Source organism: Leopardus geoffroyi, chromosome A3 (genome assembly GCF_018350155.1).
Source record: "Leopardus geoffroyi isolate Oge1 chromosome A3, O.geoffroyi_Oge1_pat1.0, whole genome shotgun sequence".
Taxonomy (NCBI): Eukaryota; Metazoa; Chordata; class Mammalia; order Carnivora; family Felidae; genus Leopardus; species Leopardus geoffroyi.
In genome coordinates, this window is record NC_059336.1 from 57,499,254 (window position 1) to 57,524,394 (window position 25,141).

The 25,141-nt window shown below is 43.3% G+C and overlaps 1 protein-coding gene across 1 annotated transcript in view; it reads right to left on the reverse strand.

The window, feature by feature from the left end:
• SLC9A2 (solute carrier family 9 member A2) overlaps window positions 1–25,141 on the reverse strand; it is a 101,426-nt gene that overhangs the window by 45,623 nt on the left and 30,662 nt on the right. The window contains exons 2-3 of the mRNA XM_045445570.1: window positions 15,318–15,781; window positions 7,568–7,818 (exon numbers count right to left, since the gene is read on the reverse strand). Of these exons, the coding sequence (XP_045301526.1) occupies window positions 7,568–7,818; window positions 15,318–15,781 (715 nt within the window). The remainder of the gene's footprint in view (window positions 1–7,567; window positions 7,819–15,317; window positions 15,782–25,141) is intronic.

Here is a 25,141-nt window from a genome sequence, read left to right on the forward strand (position 1 = left end):
TGCCGAATGACAAACTGTGTGACCGAAATCATATACCACTCTTGTAGTTGAGAACTCATGGCCTCTATGAATGATATTCCCCGTACAGATGATTATGATAATGTTTTTAATGTTTCTACTTATAAGAAGATGAGGCGCGAAAACACATTATTCTGAACACTGAATTTTACAATTTCAGTTTGTGAAAAACATAAAGTACCCAACCCCAGGGAATCTGTTTTAATGGACTTCGCTCATTCCTACAGCGATAACAACTTTTTTCTCAGGAACAGTCACTCCCCTTGGCCATGTTTTGAAGAGTTTATTCAAAGCCTCTAAATGTGGACCTTAGGGTAACAATTTTCCTTTCCTCACAGGGGCTTTAAGTTGACTTCTTAATCATCACAAGCCACCTCAGGAGAACCCTCTGCCCTCTCCTCTGTTATTCCTCTCTTGCTTTCTGACCTTCCTTACTCTCAAAGAAATCTTCTTTATAAACAGCATGATTTATAAACATCCATGAAGGGAATGCATTTCCGTTCTGTTTCTTACCTCCATCTTTTCTTGCCCTGTTTTTTTTATTCTACTGTATCAGACGGAAGAAAAATATATTTCAACGTCTTCAAATATCCAAACAGCAAAAACTAATGGCGAGCACTAGAGAACACCGTTATCTAATAGAAATATAATGCGAGCTTAAATTTCGTAGTAGCCATGATTAAAAATGTAAAACGAAGGGCGCCTGGGTAGCTCTGTTGGTTGAGAGTCAGACTTCAGCTCAGGTCATGATCCCACCATTCGTGAGTTTGAGCCCCACATCAGGCTCTCTGCTGTCAGTGCAGAGCCTGCTTTGGATCCTCTGTTCCCTCTTCTCTCTCTGCCCCCTCCCCCACTCGTGTGCATGCTCTCTCTCTCTCTCAAAAATAAATAAGTATTTTAAAAATGCAAAAAGAGGGGCGCCTGGGTGTCTCAGTCGGTTAAGCGGCCGACTCCGACTCAGGTCATGATCTCACGGTCCGTGAGTTCGAGCCCCGCGTCGGGCTCTGTGCTGACTGCTCAGAGCTTGGAGCCTGTTTCAGATTCTGTGTCTCCCTCTCTCTCTGACCCTCCCCCGTTCATGCTCTGTCTCTCTCTGTCTCAAAAATAAATAAATGTTAAAAAAAAAATTTTTTTTAAATGCAAAAAGAAATCGGTGCGATTAATTTTCATAATATATTGATTTCACTCAACAATTATTTATATTATTTATTGTTGCTTCAAGCTGAAATCAACATACAAATCATTAATGAGAGTTTCTACAATTTTTTTCCCACTAAATTTTAAAAATCTGGTGTCTAGTTTAAACTGAGAGCACATCTCAATTTAGACTAGCCACATTTTAAGTGCTCAAAAAGCCACATGTGGCTGGTGGTCACCACACTGGACAGCACTCAGGGAAAATGTGATAGCCCACTGGTTCTGCCCCTTCTTCTGAAAAACCAAGCAAACTCTGCAGTTCGTCAGTTGGACTCTGTTTCGTGAAACAGTTTAAACTACAAAAATAAATCCAAGCAATTTCATGGAGCGCTTACACTACTCTGGATAAATACTGCACGATCTCACTCGTGTGTGGAATCGAAAAAAAACCAAGGTCATAGAAACAGAGAGCAGACTAGTAGTTAGCAGGAGTGGAGAGCAGAGGGGGTGGGGAGCAGGTGGAGGGAGTGAGCAGGAGTGGAGAGCAGAGGGGGTGGGGAGCAGGTGGAGGGAGTGAGGGAAATGGGTGACGGTGGCCAAAGGGTACAAACTTCCCTTATAAGATGAATAAGTTATGGGATCTAGCGTACAGCAGGGTGACTGCAGCCAGACCTTGCTTATTTAGAATAAGTTTTTTCTAATGTTTATTTTCGAGAGACAGAATGCAAGCAGGGGAGGGGCAGAGGGAGGAAGGGAGACACAGAATCCAAAGTAGGCTCCAGGCTCTGAGCTATCGGCACAGAGCCCGACGTGGGGCGCGAACCCACGGACCACAAGATCATGACCTGAGCCGAAGTCAGATGCTTAACCGACCTAGCCACCCAGGCGCTGCAGAATGAGTCTCTGTCCATCTCTATACTCCGAAATGTTAGAGGGATGCAAGATGGAAAGTGCTATGGAACAACACAACTTCAGGAGGAGGTAGACATGCGTTGCCGTACGCACGCATGGGAGCCACAGGGCACCAGGACCTGGGGCTGTCCTTAGAGAATCCCCTACCCATTCTTTACTTGGGATGCTTCAAGAGCTCCAGCTGGCCTGCACTGAATCCAATAACTGACTCAAAGTGCCGGCTGTAGGATGAAGCCAATTCTCAAAGGCCACTTCTTCTTTGAGTGTGCGCAGGGAAAGGTATGAGCGCTGGGATGGGAGTGGATTTGAAGTTCAAACTAGAAATAAGCTGATGTGCTCTGCTTGCTTTCTGTTTAGACAGGCTTTAAGACCAAATGGATTTGCATGGAGGCCAGGCCGGAGGGTGTGTAATAACAGATTACTTGGGGGCACTATTTATCCTGGTTGCATTATCCAGATTGATTTATTAAAGCTCCAAGTCACATTCTTACACTAAGGAAAACATTCACTAACATGAGACAAGTCTAGGAAAATTAGTAAAAGGAGCTTGTCTTCCACATACATACAAATATATGTATATATGTACATATGTAAGGTTTTATGAATGTCCTGCAATGTCAAGTGTTCATTTTTGCCCCATATTTGGAGAAGAGCAGAATACATGAATATTCTGCAAGCAGGAACATTCTGGCACACTGGCCTATGATTCCATATGACTGTGTCTTAAAGAGATGGTCTTCTAAATGCTACCAATGGCAGGCTGATCAAGAGAAACCAGGACAGTCGCTATAAAATGGCAAACAAAGGCATGCTTTCCTATTTTTCTCAATGTTTGAAAAAAATGACAATTACCAACTCATACACAGAGAAATGAGGAGAGAAAAAAAGGCCTTCACATCTTCAGCAATGACTCCTCAGTCCAGCTAGCTTGGCCCACTCCTAGACTTCATTTCTGAGCTTATCATTCTGGAAATTCCCTGTTAAAGTCTCACTTAAAAATTGTCATACAAATGTGCAGTTTTTTTTAAATGTATACTGGGACATATGCTGGACTGGCCTGGTAACTGGAGTCCAAGGGTCCAGGACCAGCTTACAAAGACTCACCTGCAGCCATGTTTTTTCACCACCTGAGTCTCAGTTTACTCATTCATAAGACAGGACTTATATTTACTATTGTCTACTGTCTTTGCACAATGCTGCTAGGATAAATGAAACAACAAATGGAAAACATTTAAAAAAAATTTTTAATGTTTATTTTTGAGAGAGAGACACACAGAGTGTGAGCAGGAGAGGGTCAGAGACAGAGGGAGACACAGAATCCGTAGCAGGCTGCAGGCTCTGAGCTGTCAGCACAGAGCCAGATGTGGGGCTTGAACTCATGAATGGTGAGATCAGACCCAAGCCGAAGTTGGACGCTTACCCGACGGAGCCACCCAGGTGCCCCAAATGGAAAACATTTTAAGTACCCTCAAGAGAAGGAAGACTAATGAATTATGAATCCATGAAAGAAAAAAATCAACTAAGAAATACTGGGTGCTTATTCTCCTATCTGAAGGAGGATTTAGCCATTTTTTGAAATTCCTGGAGCACCTCAAAAAGAAATCAGCACTTCCCCGCAGGCTGCAAGCTGCTGTGGAGACTAACATCCCCTCCTTGATGACCGTGTGTTTTTAGCATCTCATTGACTGGAGCACGGGGGACGTGGCAGGCACGAGGTGAGGACCGAAAGAGGTGCTTGATGTCCACAGGAAGAGAACAAAGTCCTACTTCAGTTCACTTCTTTGTGGATCTGATCTATGGAATCATCTTACACATCCGTTTGTGTCTTTGGATAAGAGAAGGGGACAACATGGAATTGTCACTGTCTTATCTCTGAGCATTTTTCTGAACATAAAGCCCAAAACATGCAAACCAAGACACGCATTTCTAAAGCCAATAGCTATTCCGCTTCCTCTATATGCCCTACCATGCTGCTGTGATTCTCAAAGGTGTCCAGTGCTCCTGAGACATGAAATTCCCAGTTCAAGGGACTACGGATACTTCCTCTTAACTTTAGCTGCAGTGCTGCGGAGCTGCCTATGAAACACACACGCATGTGCACTTTTCCTACTGCAACAATCTGTTCCGGTGTAGAAATGAACAAGAGAATATTAGGAAAGAAGGAATTTCATTTACCCTCCTAGGGGTTGCAGCGAAAACCCTCCCGAACACACAGGAAGACAGGACTATCATTAATCGCTTAACATTAAATTAGCTTCATGAAAGTATGAAGAGACCACAAAGGGGAAACCAGACCTAGGGATGCCTGGAAATCAGCTCTCCAAATAGCTTCCATCAGACAGAGGAGGCGAAGGCAGATAGAACTCCACCTCGTGTTATTTCACGTGCTTGTTGTCAGTGAAAATCAGATATCTCCACAATTCCATGACAAAATAAACAGCTGCAAGGGGAGCTTTTGGATGCCCACAGTACATCACTCCCAACATCTCTCCAAAGAAACCAAGGTGCTGAATTCCTACCCAGGGCCTTCCTACCTAAAAGACTGACTGCATTTTGAGCTCAGACGCAAGTCTTCTGTTCTGTGGAAGGATGTTTCTTTTTAATCAGACTTTTGTGTTAACTTCCTGCTCACTGAGTGATCTCAATCTTGGACAGGCTGCTGCCTAACAGCCCACCCAAGACAAAGTGCAAGCACAGAGGGTTACAGCATCTGGAAGGCAATCAGAAGGGGAAGGAAGAGACAGGAGAGATAGATGGAAGGAAGGGAGAGAGGGAGAGAGGGAGGAAACCAGGCGAAACTCAAGCAGGACAGATGCACTTTGCTACACTGTGTTACAGATACTGAGAGGGGCTTTAACCTTCCTCTCTGCTCCCCAGCTGCCTAACCTCAGTGCCTATTTTCCTTTCTACGTGGCTGCGCACTTCTCTCAAGAAAACAGGGGAAATCACTGAGCATGCTCAGCATGTCACATGCCTTCACTCCCATTAACCTTAAAATTAGTTTTTAAATGGCAGAAGAGTGCAATTAGCATGAAGTATGATGGGAATTCTTAAACTCCGTGCAATTTAAATGCAGAAAAAAATCCCTAGTTCTATAAAAGCAGCACATATGGATATGCAATTTTAACTGCATCATTAGAGTAGATCCCCTGGACCGACGTCCAAGGTAAGGGTAGTACTTACAATGGGGAAGAGCACACAGTGCTCTTTTTTTTTTTTTAATTTTTTTTCAACGTTTATTTATTTTTTTTGGGACAGAGAGAGACAGAGCATGAACGGGGGAGGGGCAGAGAGAGAGGGAGACACAGAATTGGAAACAGGCTCCAGGCTCTGAGCCATCAGCCCAGAGCCCGACGCGGGGCTCGAACTCACGGACCGCGAGATCGTGACCTGGCTGAAGTAGGACGCTTAACCGACTGCGCCACCCAGGTGCCCCTCACAGTGCACTTTTCAAAGGGGCGACATGCACACCTTGGACGCACACCATACAGAAGCATCACGCATGGCCTGAATAGCATACTAATACCCCACATTAGAAAACAGGGTGGTCCTTCTGAGAACAAATGCACTCCAACATCAATCTGTCCCTTCATTGGCTATATCAGAGGGTAACGGGTGTGTATGGTAATTCCAGATCCGAAAATGTTTAAATCTCCTGCCATGTCTTATTTAACAGTTACCTTATTATGTTAGCGCACTACACGCAATGACAAAATTTGTTTAAATGTAATAAAGGACCTTTCCGTACAGTAAGCTGAATGTTCACACTGAAGCTGGAAACAGAGGTGATGTTTTTCCTCCACCAACAAACCATGCAGAGGATTCCCTGTGCTATCTCCCAGGGATATGTGGCCCTATTTGTCCCTGATTTCCTAATTCCCAGAGCAAGTAAACCCCTAATCTCATCTTCGCAGGAGGTCGGGGCCTCGGTGGAGAACCAACCAACCACTGTGGACCCTGGGCCTCATGGACATTTCTAGGCAAGATGCACCAGGACCCCAACCCCTTGCAACACGTCAACTATCCCCCCAGCACCCTGGATCTTCCCATCTCAGTCCCTGCCAATGTCAAACATATTTAGATAATTGTGTGGGTGTTCTAGAACTTTCACTTGTGCACGTGGTCAAACGATATTCAAGGTTCTGACACAAACTGCTGTTAGCACACTGTTGGGATACTAGACACAGAGTTCCACCCCCATCATTCTTTAGAGACCTTGTAACTAGCTGATCACACACTTTCAATGACACTGGTCAAAGAACAGTGAGGAAACTGGAAGTCATACAAATGATATGAATAGCAACCAGGAAGATACAGAACATTTCATTACTGGGTCAAACTGGATTAATATGTTGCTTTATTTAGGCTCTCTGTGAAACAGAAAACCACACAACCTTTAACTCATGGCTTGCATTATAATGGATTCCACTCTGCTCGGGGAGAGGCACCTGACTTCTGCCACCACAAACCTAGCCTGCTTCCAATATAGCAGCGGTGATGGGAGGTGAAAAACAAACAGTCCTTAATCAAAGCAACATCTAAATCCGGCTGCAAGACGAAACTTCAAGAACCAGGCTCGTGTCTACAAAACTCAATATGTAGCAGGGCCAAGCATAGAACCCAGCACATGTCTAGCTATAAATAAGTATTTATCAAAATGAAACCATATAGAGCCATTCCATTACTAAGCATTTCTCACCAACCCTATACAGGGTGTGACCATAGTAGGCTTGTTTTTGGAAATTACAAAAATATCCACACTCAACAAGGAGCCTCCTTCAAAGTGACCCTGTGAAGGCTAGAAACTGATCCAAACACCACCCTTCTCTAGCCCGCATGCAAGGTTTCTTGAGAAAAGTCCTTCAGAATTTGTCGGTGAATGATACACCAACTGTATCTTCAATAAAGAACTTCTTGCTTTATACATTTCTTGCCTTATAAACATACCTCTTTTTTAAAAAGCTAAGCTAAAATGACATGATTACACGCTTTCCACATTGAATTTTGCTTTGAATGACTTAAACCTATTATTTCAAATCGAATGGAGCACGCAAAGTGAAAGTTCCCTCCTGCCAATATCATTCATATGAATATACATACGCAATTCCAGAACTCCAGATGCAGTTTGGGCAATCTGACCTTGCTGGAGTAAGTTTAGAGCCTCCCACGTGGACAACCTCTGAGTGAGCATCAAACTGGGAAAATTCTTGGTGCTAGACAATCAACCCCAACAGTTTATTGTCATGTTTCATGTGAGACCCAAAAGAGAATTCTTTAGTCGTTTCCCATTCTAGCACCAGATCGCTTTAGTATAAAATTGGCTGAATTTCTTCATTTCTTTGAAACTAAGAGTAAGGAGACTCTATTTTTAATCTTTCTGGAAAGAATTTAAGGAACCCTGTTTTATAAAATGGATTCAACCTTAGCCTCTTGGCTTAGAATACATAAATTTAATGAAACTTCATCATTAAGTGCTTTTAACAAAGAGTTAAATACTTACGCCATGATACCTGAGAGGTGAAACATTTCGGCTGTTATATAGGACAAATAACTGTACAGGAAGACAAAGAGTGGTTCAATCACCCGGATGTTATGCGTGAACCGAGTAGTAAATGCCGCTATAAATCCCAGGAAGATGCCAATCAACACCCCACCAATTCCCACAACAAAGAAGTTTGCAATTCCAGCAAACACGTCAATGGTCTCAATGGTTTTCATCTGGCAAAAAGACTTGAACAAGTTGTACAGGACCTGTGGGAGAAAGAGAGCGCATGGTCAAGACCCTTCCAACTTCCCCGTGTAACTGCAGCCACAGAAAAATCCACCTGGCCTTGCAACAAGGACATTCCTTCTATGTACCAAAGTTGATGACCAGTGGCAATAACTATATTTCTCTATCGCATGTTTTAATATTGTGTTGAATAGCTTTGAACAGAAAGCCATGTAAAAGTGTATTGTCAGGAAAGAGATTTCTAAAAGTGAGGGAGAGGAGACTTCACAGTTATGATGTGACTTGCTCCTAAAATGTTATTTTTTAAGATACCATCTAAAAGATAATTTTATGAGATGTGGTTGCCATCCAAGAGGCTCTGCTTGTATTACCGATGCTGGACAAGTAGTACGTCACAGAGACAGCTTGTCCGTGTTGCTGTGAGTTTAGTTACTTTGTGAGGCTCTCTGGTGAGGCCCTGCCCTGGAAGGGGCCCCACCCAGCAGTCCAGGTACCCCATCTAAAGGTATCTTCCTCCCAGGGCACTGAGGTCCTCCCTTCTCACCCCTCCTCCTCACCCCGCCCACACATGCACATCAGCTAGAACAGGAGACCCAAAGGAACTTTCTTGAAGTCAAGAGGCACCTGTGTCGTGTGTGTGTGTGTGTGTGTGTGTGTGTGCGCACTATAATTTCATATATATTTTATCCCTTTTCTAAAGTAATGAGCTTACCCAATTACTTGGCTTCTGAAAAATCCACAGTCTTTACATAGTCTCAGTTTAATTAAGCTTCAAAAATGCCAGGCACTTCATGTCTGCTAGGGAATATGCTTGCAAACATGTTTCTAAGGGTCACTGGGCCAAATGAAACAGGAAGTGATGGCTTACGCCCTGCCACACTTTTTACAAAGCCAGCAAGTAAAACACTCCCGCAGGTGCCCTGCTTCTTTTCATTGCGTTATTTACAGCCAGAATCTCCAGGGAAGCTGGCTGTCAGGACATTGGGATGAAGGCCTTTTACAGTACAGGCCGTGCTACCCCCTTATTTGGTTTCTGAGAAGCTAAAATTGAACCCATTTGTCCATGGTCACACAAAATGTCACAGGCAATATGAGAATCCAGGTCTTCTGACCTTCCTGGTAAGTTTTTCAAGCTTCAACCATGGGAGAGTGAGTCAAGTTCTGACCCAGCGAACCAGAGTGTGATCTGGAAAAAAGTCTACTCCACTCTTCACCTCACTTAAGGTCCTTTTTTAGTCTACCGTGTTACAGGTTTTGTGTAATTTTTCCCTCTTTCCCGCCGGATCATACACTGCTTGTGGTCAGGGTTCATTCCTTATTACAATTTGCTTCTTCCATGCTGCCTGGAGGGGGACAATAAATGTCTTCTGGTTTTGAAGAAAGCAGATTACTAAGAAATTAGGAGCGTTGCTCATTCACAGGTATGACACTCAAGAGCATTTGGTCTTGGACCACCAAGAAATGACTTGAGTAAGAAGAAAAAAAAAAAAAGCAACTCATGCCCCCAAAGATTTGAATATGTTGAGAGTATCATCATTTTCTGAAAAAGAAACTGACTTCAAGCAGTGGCTGCTTCCTACTTTCAACCAGAGGCTTGCTGCATACGGGATTCCATCAGCATCAACATGCCACGGTTGCTTCCTGAGACAGGTTCAGAGATGTGCTATATATACCCCATGTCTCCAAACAGCCAAGACTGAAGGGTGACGGTCACCTGCTTCCTGAGGAGAGAGGTAGGTTTCCTGGCCAGCCATCTCTGCATAGACAAGCTCCCCAGGCCACTTGGTCACTGTACTTCTATCCCCAGGCTCCATGACTTCTGCTCTCCTTGTCTCCCACCTACACCAGCAAATCTCAGCTCTCCTTTGTTCAAATGCCCCATACAGCCAACACAAGACTCACTTCCTTTATTTTTTAAAAAATTTGTTTAACGTTATTTAGTTTTGAGAGAGAGAGAGAGAGAGAGAGAGAGAGAGAGAGAGACAGAGTGCGAGTGGAAGAAGGTCAGAGAGAAAGGGAGACACAGAATCCAGAGCAGGCTCCAGGCTCCGAGCTGTCAGTACAGAGCCCGATGTGGGGCTTGAACTCAAGAAACACGGGATTGTGACCTGAGCCAAAGTCAGATGCTTAACCTACTGAGCCACCCAGGGGCCCTAAGACTCACTTCCTTTTAATATTGTTATTCTATTTGTCACTCTCAAGTTTAAAATCCTTGACTTCCTGGGGTGCCTGGGTGGCTCAGTTAGTTAAGAGTCCAATTTCAGCTCAGGTCATGATGTCGCAATTTGTGACCTCGAGCCCCACATCGGGCTCTGTGCTGACACCTTGAGGCCCGGAGCTTGCTTCGAATTCTGTGTCTCCCTCTCTCTGCCTGTCCCCCATTCACAATCTGTCTCTCTCTCTCAAAAAAAAAAAAATTTAAAAAAAAGTAGTAATAATCAAATCGAATCAAATCCTTGACTTCCTGACTTTGGGGAAGGCTCAATACACCTGACAACAATTTTTTTTTTTCTTTTTTTTACCACTTTCCAACACGCTTCAGTCTGGAAGGGGGTCTCATCACAGCTCCACAAAACATACCATATTTATCCATTACTGCCCCTGGTTTCCTTCTTGTGGTTTCTCTTGGCAGAAACCTACCAAGTAAACCCAGGGCAATCTTTATCTATCTTCCATGGCCCAGCTGAAGCTGCTACTCCTCTCCAGAGCCTTCCTGTACATCTACAGCCCCTGCAAATCACCTTATCCTCTGCCCTCCTACAACTGAGATGAGCTCCAAACCAGTTGGGCTTTGGTGATGCACCATCTTGCATTGTAGGTGTTGCCTCTTGGTGCCTACCTCATTTCCCCAGCAAAAGCAGAGAGTCCTTGCACACAGAACCCAAATCTCCTTCTCCTCCTCTCTCACATCTCCCCTCCCCACCCCATCGAGCACATTTATGAGGCCTCCAAAGGAGGTGCAGGCCCATGACTAGCATATAGTCACAGTTTTTCCAGAGGCATTTTCCTCCACTTCAATCCATCAAATCCATCCAAGGGACATTCTGGTTTCAATAGCTTTTTAGGTTTTGCAGAGAACAAAGCGGAGTCACAGGCACTGTACGTTCTGCACCCGGGCAGAAGCTCCAGTTGGATCAATCTACTGCCTCAGATACCAGGGCAATGTTACAGGGAAATGTCTTAGGTAGAGACGTTGCCTTGACAACCAGAAAGCTTTCCATAACCTCCCACCTGCTTTACACTGAACCTGATACCTAGTGATCGGCACAAGATAAAATTCTTTTAGTTACCACTGGCCATAACCCATAGTTAGTTCATTCCAGTTAAATACTTTAGTTGTATCACAGGGGAGTCTATGTAGAAAAGTGCTTTTGGAGATTTTATTATATACTATATTTATATATATGTTATACGTGTATGTAAAATATATAAACATATATATAAATATGACAGCTACGATCATGTCGCTAGTTGGTCTGTGCAAAGCTGACCTCAATCTGACAACTGTACTTTTCGAAGACTGAAATACGGGTGTTGCCTCTATTTTGTAGCGGGCTAATCTGACAGCTGAGTACTTTCCAATCTTTCTACTTGATACTGGGTTTTTAAAAATTCTTACATAAGCACCCTGCTAGCTCAGCTGTTAGAGCAGGAGACTCCTAAAATACTTACATATAGAAGAATTAGAAATGATCTATTGTGACCTTTGATTTAAAATGTGCAATAATTCAGTGAAATCACAGAACACAAAGATGCAAATATGGATCCTTTACCAGAATAGCTCTGTTCTGGAAAAATAGTTTCCAGGTCACTTTTTTTTTATGTGAAATACAAGAAATAATCATTTTTGCATAAGGAATTTGAAATATAGTCTGTTACTCGCAAGAGCAACAATGAGTACCGAGTGGTTGCTGTTTACCTTCTAGCTTCCTGAAGTTAAATTCCAGGGCACTGCACATAACGACTGGGCCATTAAAGCCCATCCCCAGCCTCGTTCCAAAGAACCAGCTAGCCTTATCCAAGCCTTGTTATGGTTGATTAAGGAAATTCTTTAAGTGTTCTTGAAAAATGTATTAGGTTATTCAATGGGTGCATTAACACGGTCTAGAGATGATATTGGAAATTACCATTTGAGCACAAGTCATTGGATTATGGACTACTAGGAATGGCAGGAATGATCTGGTAACTGACAGCCTGAGCCATCTTTGCCTAATAAGGAAAATTTTGACAGATTTTCCTAAAATATTTACCATAAGGGAAAGTACAAAGTTCCCAATTAAAAATCTCACCTTTGTTCCTTTGGCTGTCATTTCTCCAGCTGATTCCAATCTACTATAGCCTTAGACAGTGGCACAGTTGGACTGCAACATATGTATCATCAATTTCTCTTTGAATGGGGACATTTTTAGGGTAGGTTTTCTCCCCTCATCTCTGCCACCTCAGTAGTGAACCTACCGTGATTTGGGGAAGGAATTAATTGCACTGACCTATAATTTCACTCATCAACCAGACTACCTTTTTAACACGAGTTCTCTCTGTTTAATCTTTACCCTTCTAGTTGCAACTTCTAGTGACTCATCATTTTCACTGTTCACAGCAGGATTCATACTTTTCATGCCTTTCCTTACCCTAAGAGTCCTTAAAACACTCCTGGAGATAAGACTAAATGTCAAAGAATCTTCCATAAAACATCCCCACTTCTATACTCTGAGGGTACCTAACTGGGAGGCAAAATGATCATTTTTACAACATTGTTCTAATCATTCCTAACACCACATCAGTGCAGTCCACTATTCAGCCAGTTCAGTGAAAATAATACCTGGTAGTTTATTCTTTGGCTTTAGGTAGGCAAAACCCTTGGGCATGCCCTGCTATCCTGTGGATGTGGCTTTAAGGGTCCTCAGCTTGGAGCCCAGGGTATATAACCTGAGGAAGGCTCATTCATGGGAAACCATTATAGTCATCTGACTTACAGGTGCTGGCTTTGTAACAAGGGCTTTCACATCTAAAGGGCAGTCATGCCCTTTCTCTGTCCTTGCCCTCCTTCCTGTAGTGGAATGACATCCTCAATTTGGCCCACTGCCCTCTCTGTCCATAAAATCACATTTGATGGCTTGGTGCCTCTTGACAGGAAGCACAGGATGTGCCTCTGGAAAGCCTGGGGCCTTTGCACACTTTGAATGGTGGTTTAGCCAGATTGTTTCCTCATATCTGATTCTCGACAAACTCAAAGAATGGACACTGAGTTGTCTGAATGACAGATTTTATGAGAAGAGAAAGCAGTGTAGGATCACTCTGAAACTGAGCTGACATTGCTATACTGCCCAAGAATGAGTACAGCAAAGTGTTATTATTTCTTTATAAAATTTTCTATATGCAAAAGAGATCCAAGAAATCCTCATTAAAATGTCCACAATCTATCTCAACAAGGGTAACGTGTATATATCAAACTAGAAGTTAGAATAAATCACAAAATGTCTTCATTGCTATGGCACCTTCCCAGTTACAATTTATATTGGTAAGTTAATGACTGATCACTGTTAATGAACAATGGAATAAAGGAAGTGTATTTTGTTACTTGCGTGAGGCAACTTAGCTGCCTTAAAATACCCATCTTAGCAGCCATTCTAAAAGATGGGATTTCCTGGGGCACCCCAGTGGCTCAGTCAGTTGAACGTCTGACTCTTGACTTCAGCTCAGGTCATGATCTCATGTCTCGTGAGTTCAAGCCCCACATCAGGCTCTTTGCTGACAGTGCAGAGCCTGCTTGGGATTCTCTGTCTCCCTCTCTCCCTCCCCCTCCCCTACTCGCTCTCTATCTCTGTCTCTAAAATAAATAAACATTTTAAAAAATGGGATTCCTGGGGCGCCTGGGTGGCGCAGTCGGTTAAGCGTCCGACTTCAGCCAGGTCACGATCTCGCGGTCCGTGAGTTCGAGCCCCGCGTCGGGCTCTGGGCTGATGGCTCAGAGCCTGGAGCCTGTTTCCGATTCTGTGTCTCCCTCTCTCTCTGCCCCTCCCCCGTTCATGCTCTGTCTCTCTCTGTCCCAAAAATAAATAAACGTTGAAAAAAAAAAATGGGATTCCCTTCTCAATAAATTACTTTCTACCTAATAATGTCCACATGGAGTTAGCGGATATCCTTAAAAATGATATTTTACTCAGTTCAGGGGTGTGAATATAGGCTAATGGCGAGTGATGTAGGTTTCTGTGCTGACTTTTAAATGAATCAGGAATAATATTTTAATGAAAGGACCTAATGAAGGGGGTGATGTAAATTACGCAAGTTACTTAAAAGGATTTAATCCTTCTCTGCCTCAACTTTCTTCCCTATCAAAGGTAAAGAAATAATTACTGCATAGGTTGTCATAAAAACCCAAGCACAAAGCAGACATCCACAAAAGGGTAACGGCTACATTGACAACTGTCACCATCACCACTACAGATTGGTGGCTGACATAAAACGGCCTCACTGGTGCCCACTAACAGGTTTACTGATACAGGGACACCTGAGTGTCTTTTGCTGCCGGAGGGGCATTTTGTAGGCCTTTTGCTGGGTGGACAGAGACACTTCCTGGTCACTTCTCCGTGTTTTGCCTGAGCTCCGAAAGCAGGGCGGAGGTAAATTGTGCTACCGTTAAGATCCCAACAGCCTCGGACTCTAATTATGGGGTAATTGGTGACAATAAAAAATAACTAGGATTTTCAGAACAAATACCCACTTGCAGGAAAGTGGCGAGGACCAGAAATAAGCTGGCTGAGTGATGTGTGATGAAAAGTTGGCCTAAAATCATGAAATGACAAATAAACCAGGCCCAGATACAGAACGGTACACAGCAGGTATTATCGTTTCACTTCTATCGCGTGTATCGTATACTGGCAGCGTCACATCTCACAAAGAATTCTGGGACTTGAAGTCCTTATATTCTATTCAAAGACCATCACTTTTGAAAATGGCACATGAGGGGTGCCTGGGTGGCTCAGTGAGTTGAGCGTTCGACTCTTGGTTTCAGCTCAGGTCACGATCTCACGGTTTTTAAGTTTGAGCCCCACGCTCAACTTAGTTAGCTTGGAGCCTGTTTGGGATTCTCTCTCCTCCTCTCTCTGCCCCTCCCCCACTTCCTCTTTCTCTTTGCCTCTCTCTCAAAATCAATAAACCTCAAAAAAATTTTTTTGAAAATGCCAAATGAGAAATCCTCAGAGATAGGAAGGTCACAATCACTCTTACGCTCCTCTGTTCCAAGCAGGGACCCGCAATACAGTTTGTACAACCCAGTGCAAAGTGAAAATGAGGGGCCCGCTGTATAAAAACAAATAAAAAAGTCATTAATCAATAAAAATCTTCACAAGGTATTTCAAGACAGCAGTAACAGCATGAAACCAAGCGCGGGGCCTTGCTAAGCACAGGGCTGTACAAGTGTGCAGGCAGGCTGCACCTTCGGGGTCTCACCTCAGCTGTCACTACCAGACACAGATAGACCAGCGGTGTTGGAGTGACACAGCATGAACCTGTTACTCACCACTGTCACTGCATCATTCAGCAGGGACTCTCCGAAGACCAGGATGTAGAGCTGCTCATTGACCTGGATGTTCTCGAAGACAGCGAGCACAGCCACGGGGTCCACCGCTGAGATTAAGCTGCCGAAGAGTAGATTCTGGAGCAGAGTGATGTCACTCAGGCCAAAGGCTTCAATTTGGCAGATACCAAACAAAGACACCCCAATGCCAATGGAATTCCAGAGGGTCCCTACCACAGCATACCAGAAAATGGTGCCAATGTTCTCAAAGAACGGGCGAGTGGGCATGAAATAGCCCGCATCAAGCACAATGGGTGGGAGAAGATACAAGAAAAACACATCAGTCTTCATGGCAGGGGGGGACTTTTCATCGACCCCAAAAATAATCCCTCCTAGCAGCAGGCCAACCATTATAAGGAGGCAGCTCTCAGGCACTATTGTGGGCAACTTGTGATACAGATGGAAGCCTGTGAAGGAAAAAATAAAGACAAGGTATTTGGGTTGTGCATGAATTAGGGAGAAGGTATACTGGTTCTCTTTGCCAGAACCAATAGGTTCTGTTTCAAAACCTCCCAGGTCAGCATAATTGGCTACAGACTGGCTTTACAGATTATGATGTACAAAGTCAGATGATCTCCTTAAAACTATTCACAAGGTACATGGAGACACAAATGCAACTTTACATTAGAAGTTGAATGAGATACATACATAATACACAGCACGGCTTTGTCTAAATTCCAATTAAGTTTTCTTAAACGAGAACACGCAATTTTACATTTGAGGCAATTTTGCGATTTGCAACACATTTTCAAATGTGACAGGTCATTTCAAAAAAACTTCAATGGGGCTTCTGGGTGGCTCAGTCGGTTGAGCGTCCGACTTCAGCTCAGGTCATGATCTCTCGGTCTATGAGTTTGAGCCCCGCATTGGGCTCTGTGCTGACAGCTCAGAGCCTGGAGCCTGCTTTGGATTCTGTGTCTCCCATTCTCTCTGCCCCTCCCCCACTCATGCTCGCTCTCTCGCTCTCTCGCTCTCTCTCTCTCCCTCTATCAAAAATAAGTAAAACATTAAAAAAATTTTTTTAATAAAAATAAAAAAATAAAACTTCAAGGAGGAGGTAGGGCAGTTATTTTCACCGTTTTAAATGTATTCATTTACGTGGAAACCGAGGCTCACAGAGATACAGGGTCTTGCCACGGTGGCCACATCACATGGCAGCTTTGGGGTTACCACTGTGCCCTCTGGTACTGAGAAGAGCTTTAACTTACTTAATATTTTTAATGTCTGATGATCTCTTGGAATGCTAAGTATGTTTAATTTTTCAGAGTTCTGAAACAACCAAATCAACCCTCCAAAGGCACATCAGGTAGTTACGACACGAGAGGTGTAAACACACCACGACCTCCAGTCTCAGAGAGTCTCCAATTGAGGCAAAGGAAGAGATGTGTTTATGACCTCCTCTGATGTAAGACCTTGTGTGATAAGGCCCCAAACAGCCACTAGGGGAGCAGCAGAGAAGGACATCATGGAGGAAGCAACATCAGGCAGGGCTTCCTTAAAGGACAGACTTAAATACACAGAGGAAGCATGAAGAGTCTCCCAGGAAGAGAAGAAATGGAGGGAAATACCCATCTCCTAATCCATGGTGGAGCCCAGTGTAGCTTTATTGCAAAGACTATGTCGGGGGGGGGGGGGGGGGGGGGGGGGAGGCCTGCAGCAGTAAAAGGAGAGGAATGTGAATTGTACCAGTACATGGGGTAACATGAGGAGCAAGTTCACACATGAAAGGGCAGCCCTTATTTACGAGGCAACAGCGAGCCATCCTGAAGACATCTCACACACTGTAGAATTAACGCGGCACGTGGAAGTGATCTGTTATAGGAACGCAATACGGAAATGACAGAATGAGTCCTCAGAAGCTCTGAATCACAAAAATTTTAACAAGAAATCCCTTAGTACAAACCGTACTAAAGTCATAGCACGAAATAGCTTCTACACAACAGCAAAACACTAAACGAACAACTTGAAGAGACGTAAAGACCTAATTTCTAAATAATGAAGTAAACATCTTTACATTGGGATTCGAATCATTCCTCCAGCATTGATCATTTTATTATTCATATTCTAGCAGGCTCCAATAATTGGTGAATAAATGTATTCAACTGGTTCAGCCACTCTTTACCCATAACCTCTATCCTGCTGACCCCTCTGCTGAACAGAGAATTTTAAGAAAGTCCCCTGAAAACCGTATCTTTGTCTTTGTTTTTTTTTTAATTAAAAAAAAATTTTTTTTTTAATGTTTATTTATTTTTGAGAGAGACAGAGACGGAGCATGAGTGGGGAGGGGCAGAGACAGAGACACACACAGAATCTGAAGCAGGCCCCAGGCTCTGAACTGTCAGCACAGAGCCCGACCGCGGGGCTTGAACCCACGAATCGTGAGACCATGACCTGAGCTGAAGTTGCACACTTAACCGACTGAACCACCCAGGCACCCCTGAAAACCATATCTTTGTAACCTCTCTTCACAATGACTCCTGTTTCTACATTCAACTTCCCCCTGTGTGATAAGGATGTGCCCACAATAGCCCTGCTGGCCCCCTTGAATTCTAAGGGAAACCAGCTCCTTTCTGGAATGCAGGACAGGAAGATCCAACTTGAAGGCGCCGTGTGTGCTGTGAGCCTTAATGGCTGCTGTCTGACAATGGCCCGTGGCTTCACATCCAGTGCTCCTACCATGCCTGCGGCTGTGGATAGGTCACAACCAGGCCCAGGCCTGTTTGGTTATCTGGCAACAAAGGTACCTGCCACCTTAAGGGCTGGAACAATCATGAGTTGATGGCTGCATGGAGTCACCACTGTGCTTATGATATCACACATGCCCCCAATTTTGGCTTCCTCCCCGTCTTCTACATCAAAACAGAAGAGAAAAAAGTTCTAAAGAAATGCACAGAAGGCCTAGGATCCTCTACAGACGCAAGGCCTCTTCCTGGTGGTGGCTCCCTCTTCTTCTGGCCTCTTGCTTTCCTCTTCCTGCCACTCAGTCCCAGAAAACCCAGTGTTGCCATGTGGAGTGTCGTCTCCTCTCACTGTATTGAAAGGAGGTCCTACTCCTAAGGATGGAGGGTGGGAAACAGGCAGATGAAAGAAAGGAAGAAACAGAGGCTGCTTGTATGCATTTTGCGGGCCAACAGCTGCCATGCTCTGGCGCCATGATGGATCCTAACCAGGAACCGGGGGAGCAGAAAATGACCAAGCAGATGCCAGAGAAAGGCAGCAGAATACCATTAGATGAAAGGGCCACTGGGAGAGGGGGCTAAAAGAGATGGGGCTGGGGGATGAGGAGGGGGAAGTCTGGTAGCAGCAAACATCAGAAAAGAACAGCGAACATCAAGAACTGTTGTTTAAAAGGTCCTGCCTTTAGGGGCATCTGAGTAGCTCAGTCAGTTGAGTGTCCGACTTCAGCTCAGGTCGTGATCTCTCAGTTTGTGAGTGCCACGCACGGAGCTCGCTGCTATTAGCGTGGCTCCTCTGTCCCTCTCTCTCTCCCCCTCCCCCTCCTGCGCTCATGCTCTCTTCCTCAAAAATAAACATTTAAAAATAAATAAATAAAAATAAAAGAGCCTGTGTTTATATTTTTAAAACACTGTTTCCCTTTCTTTTACGAATGTTTTGGTCATTCCAAATTGGTCTGAGTGACCCTTGCTTGAGACTGGACAGTAGTCCCGAATCTGCCCAGTTGTTCCACAAGCAAGGGGGGATTACATGAAGGGTGGCCATAAGACATCTTCGTTCTGTGCTTCTGGGTAAACATAAGCAGAGACACTGTATTTTCTAAGACACTCTCTGTGGGCACAGAAGGTTTTGGGTGTTAAGCGTCTATGGTTTATGAATGACAAGAGTCAAGACACCTATCACCAAAATAACTAATCAAAACAAAAGTCATCTTAAATTTCACTGTTCACAGAATAAAACAAACAAATCAACACTTGCCAATGTGAATTCATTTGTGGCTCTCCCCACCCTCAATTCTTCGGAGGGTACATGAATTTGAATGGACAGAATTTGCTCTGCAGACTCATTATCTCATCAAATGCTATGGAGAAACAGATCAGTAATCAGGAAAAACAAAAAAAAGGAAAACAAATGAACTTTCTGATGATTTTCATGAGGTTGAACATGTGCTACTCCAAGTACAATCTACTGCTCAGTCTAGGGGTCAGCTAATTTTTTTCCACAGAGGGCCAGATAGCAAATATTTTCAGCTTGCAGGCCATATTTTACTCTGCCGTTGTGGTACAAAGGAAGCCACAGATGATACCTAAGTGCAGGAGTATGTTCTAGGGAGGCTTTATTTGTGGACATGTCCTACTAGTTTTTATGTCACGAAATGTCATTCTTCTTTTGATTTTGTTTAAAAATATAACAGCCTTTCTTGACCCACAGGCCATACAAAACCAGGGCAGGAGCCATGCTGGGCCCTTAGGCTGTGGTTTACCTGTCCCTGTTTTAGTTTGTTCTTTGTATTTCCTGCTAAATTCTACTTAGTAATGTATGGGGCACTGTAATTGTGTCATTCACTTTTTATCACTAGCACATAAGAGTCTGTGAGGGTGGACGCTTTAAATTTTCAAAATTCACTTAGCAAGAAGGGGAACAGGATTAGGGTCTCATACAAAATGCATAGTTAAGACAATCCCCTTTTGGAGCGAATCTATTTTAATTTCTCTTTGCATACAAGTGTTGAAATTAACTGAGCTTTTTTTAAGAGCTTAAGATCTATGTAGAAAGAAGTACAATGCAATTAATTCACTGTATTTTCTCATTATGCTTATAAGCTATTTGTCAAATCCTGGGAAGAGAACACAGGAAGCTTCCAGATAGCAGGATCCACAGAAGAGCAACAATGTAAAAATCTAAATCCCAGAGAACCACCACCAACAAAAAACCATACAAAATAAGTTTCAAAAATTACATACAGTTCTTTTTTTTTATTTATTTACTTTGAGAGAAAAAGTAAATAAATGTGAGCTGGGGAGGGGCAGAAAGAAAGAGAGAGAGAGAGAGAGACAGAGACAGAGACAGAGACAGAGAGAAAATCCGAAGCAGGTTTCATACTGCCAAGGCAGTGCCTGATGCAGGGCTCAAATTCACCAACTGCGAGGTCATGACTTCAGCTGAAATTCAGAGTCAACGCTTAACTGACTGAGCCACCCAGGCACCCCCAAAATTACCTACAGTTCTAATTAGCAAGTGACACGGCCAGGAGGGAAAGAGGCAACTAGCATAGGTGAGCAGGGACAAAGCCTACAGGAGAGAAAGCCTACCCTCCAGGCCCAGACAAACAAAACTATCCAATTAATGTTCCATATTTTATGAGAGCTTAAAGAAAAAATAATGACATTTATTGGATCCACAAATATTTTCCGAGCTCGTGTTAAGTAGGGGACAGGTACCCTTGGAAACAAAGTCAGCATAGGCAGCCTGACTCCGAATTCGTGTCCCAGGGTCATCCTTCTTGAAGCAATTCTGGGAAACATTGGATTTAACATAAATAGTCTAAAATAAGCCATGCCTACTTGGCTGGGGGATAAATAGGTAAATATAGAGTATATTAAACTTGTTTTTAAGTATTAAGAGAAATAAGCAAGTTCATCCAAAGCTAAAAATGCTGGTTTTATGTATCCCAATTCACATAGCAAGCAAGCAAAGGCACAATTTCAAAACCAAAATGGCAGTAAGCACTAAACATTGAGAAACTGGAAATAATATAATGCAAATCATTTTGATCTGATACAGCAACAAGCTGCCGTCACTGCCAGATTGATGCCAGTGGACAAAGACCGAGTGACAGATTTTAATTCTAAAAATAGAATTGGGGCGCCTGGGTGGCTCAGTTGGTAAGCGTCCGACTTCGGCTCAGGTCATGATCTCGTGGTCTGTGAGTTCGAGCCCCGCATTGGGCTCTGGGCTGACAGCTCAGAGCCTGGAGCCTGCCTCGGATTCTGTGTCTCCCTCTCTCTCTGCCCCTCCCCTGCTCATGCTCTGTCTCTCTCTCTGTCAAAAATAAATAAACATTAAAAAAACTCTCTTAAAAATAGAATCAAACTGCATTCATAAATAAAAATAAACAACAAAAGTATGGAAATAAATAAACACATAAAATAAACAATGAAATTCAATAAATAAAACAGAATTAACTGATTTATGTCAGTAACTTATTGACACATGAATGTATACTTCTTACAACATTTACTCAGATGCCGGGGCCGAAAGGTACATTTAATTTCTCCCCACCAAAAATAGTGCAGCTATGAATATATAGCCAACTCTTGTTGTATTGCACTTTGCTTTACTGTGCTTTGCAGATACTGCACTTCTTTTTTGTTCGTTTTGGTTTTTACAACTTGAAGTTTTGTGGCAGCTCTGTGTCCTTGAGCAAGTCGACTAGCACCATTTTTCCAAGAGCATCTGCTCACTTCATGTCACTATATCACATTTTGGTAATTCTCCCAACATTTCAAACTTTACATTATTATTATATTCATTATGGTGATCTGTGATCAGTGATTACAACTTGCTGAAAGCTCAGATGATGGTCAGCTTTTTGCAGCAATAAAGTATTTTTTAATTAAGGTATGTACACTTTTTTTTAGAACATTTAGTAGACTGCAGGGTGGTGTAAACATAGCTTTTGTATACGCTGGGAAACCAAACAATCCATTTGACTTGCTTCATTGCAATATTTACTTTATTGCAGTGGTCAGGAGCTGAACCTGAAGTATCTCCATAGAGGTTTTAAAAATGCCCCACTTAGGAGGTCTGCAAAGGACTTATAATAATAAAATAATTGAAAACAAATAAAATATAAATGAAACATTAAAAATTTATTGGGATTATTCCAAAGCAGAACTTAGATGGTATTTAATTTTTCCAAATGACATGACCACTTGCAAAGAAAAGAAAAGAAAAGCACAATGAGTACAGTCAGTCCATGAAGAATTTCGAAAAGGAAGGAGGAGTTAAACCCTTAATCAGACTGTTGAGTCCCTTCCCTGCACGAGGCTGTGAGGGAACCAGTATCATGGATCATGAATGGGCTACCTTCAGTGAGCTTGGATTTGGCACAGAAGATAAGACACGAATATAAGTAATTATAACACAGAGAGTGTTAAACGTGAAGAAAGAAGAGCTGTAGAAGTTCTAGAGACATAAGGAAGGGAAGAAAATCACAGAGGAGGAGACTCAGGAAGAAATTGGAGGAGGTGGTGTTAAGATAACTAGCTGTGGATATGTAGGTTTCAAGGGGAATGAAGCACAAAGAAGGCACGAGAAAGACTGGGTGCCATGAGGGAGGGGCAACACACCTGACCTAGATACAAAGTGCGAACAGCAAAGAAGAGATGAGCCAAACAAGGAATGGCCACACTACAGAAGGCCTGGAGAGCCGATCTTTGAAGATCTGTCTCTGTTCTCTGGGTCAGAGGGAGCTATTGAGGGTGTCTCAGAACCATCCTTGTCTTCCACGCATGGCGTGAACAGGGATGAGCCCCTCCTAAGAGACTAGAGACTGGAATTTCAAAATGAGGGATGAAAGCTGCCTAGAGTTTTACACCAGATGGATGCGATAACCAGTGAAAATAAAGAAGACGATGATGCAAACATGTGACTAAAAAGTTTAAGAAGAGCCCAAACTCCAAAGGGATGTATGCATAATCTTATAGAGGAAAAGTCTGAGAGGAGAGCCACTCAGCACAACCATGTAGTAATGTAAAAAGAACACATACATAACAGAACAAAACTATATTGCAACATTATATGTGACAGGGAAAAATCAGGAGCAATAAAAATTATCAATACCATCCGATCATATTTTTCATTCAATATACGTTTACTGGGACTCTACTATGTGCCGGGTACCATATGAGGCACTCGGACTGCAGCAGTGAAAGAAAGAAAGCCCCTGTGCTGGAAGGCTGCAGTTTAATGGAGGGAAACAGGAAATGAATAAATCAGCCGGTAAATTCAGAGCGGCAAGTAGTGATGAGCGCTACAAAGAAAGCCAGAGAAAGGTGAGGCATCCAAAGTGACAGGACAAGGTGGTATCTGGCATCAGTCTGGTCAAAGAGAGCCTCTCTGATGGGTGACATGTGAACAAAACCCTGCATGAACTGAGTATGTGAAACATGATGGAAGAACTTTCCAGAACAGAGAAGAACAAGGGCTCTGCGTTGAGGGCACCCTGAGGAAGACAACCACCGTGGTTGGAACAGGGGAAGTCAGGAGAACAGGGTAGGAAATGACATGGAGAGCAGCAAAATAATAGAACACTCAGAGCCTGTGGCCATGGGAAAGGCTTTGGATATTTTATTAGTGCAATGGGAGCCACTGGGAGCATCTGAGCAGAGGAATGTCATGATCAGATTTGGTTTTATAGGGTCATTATGACCGCTGTTGAAGAATGGAAGCAAGAACACCAGTCCCTCAGGAATTCAGGAAGGAGATGATGGTTTCCATTAAAGTGGTGGTGTGTATAAGAGGAGGCCAAATGCTGAACATATTTTGATAAGTGCTCCAAGAGGGCATGTTGCTGGCCTGGAGGAGGGATGTGACTGTCATATTGTGATATGAGACAAATATATATATTTGGTCTTCATCCCAAGCTCCTGGCCAGAGCTCCTAAAACCTTTGTAATTTTCCAAGTGATAATGGTGCTAGGGGCATCTTTTGTTCTAATATTTGATCTTTGACCCCACTTCTTGACACAGAGCTCTTAAATTCCTTGGAATTTCCTGGGTGATAGGAGTGTCTTTGGTTCTAATAAGGCAACTCAAGGTGGGCTCCTGGATAACTTCAAGATGAGGTCAGGTCACCAGGAAGACCAAGCCATGAGTAGAAACTTGTAACTTTCAGCTCTCCTTCCTCATCCTCTGGAGAAGGAAAATGGCTGGAGACAGAGTTAATAGTCCATCCTGCCTATGTGATACAGGCTTCATAAAAACCCCTCAACTGTGGTATTCAGAGAGCTTCCAGACTGATGAACAAGTCTACCTGGCAGGAGAGTTGTACACGGCAACTCCACAGGGACAGAAGCTCCTGCACTGGGGGATCCTTCCAGATCTTGCTTTATATCACTTTATCTGGTTATTCATCTGTATCCTTTATCATATCCTTTCTTATGTAATACACCAGTAAGCATAACTGTTTCCTTGAGTTCTGTGAGCTGATCTAGCAAATGACTGAACTCACGGAGGGCATCATGAGAACCTCGATTTATAGCTGGTCAGTAAGAAGCACAGGCACTCACAACTGCCATGAACAATCTTATGACGCTGAGCCTTTAACGAGTGGGCTCTGACACGAACTCCAGGTAGATAATGTCAGAAGTGAATTGAACTGTAGTACACCCAGTTAGTGTCCTCAGAGAATTGGAGCATTGCTTGGTGTGGAAAACCCACACATCTGGTGGCCAGAAGTATTCTGTAAGTCTAGATGTTTTTCTCTTAGTGAGACTGATGAATCAAAGATGAATCTGAGCATTTTGGAAAATTCCATATAGGTTAAATAGTTTAGCATTAGAAAAAAAGAAGAATCAGGGGCGCCTGGGTGGCGCAGTGGATTAAGCGTCCGACTTCAGCCAGGTCACGATCTCACGGTCCGTGAGTTCGAGCCCCGCGTCAGGCTCTGGGCTGATGGCTCAGAGCCTGGAGCCTGTTTCCGATTCTGTGTCTCCCTCTCTCTCTGCCCCTCCCCCGTTCATGCTCTGTCTCTCTCTGTCCCAAAAATAAATAAACGTTGAAAAAAAAAATTAAAAAAAAAAAAAAAAG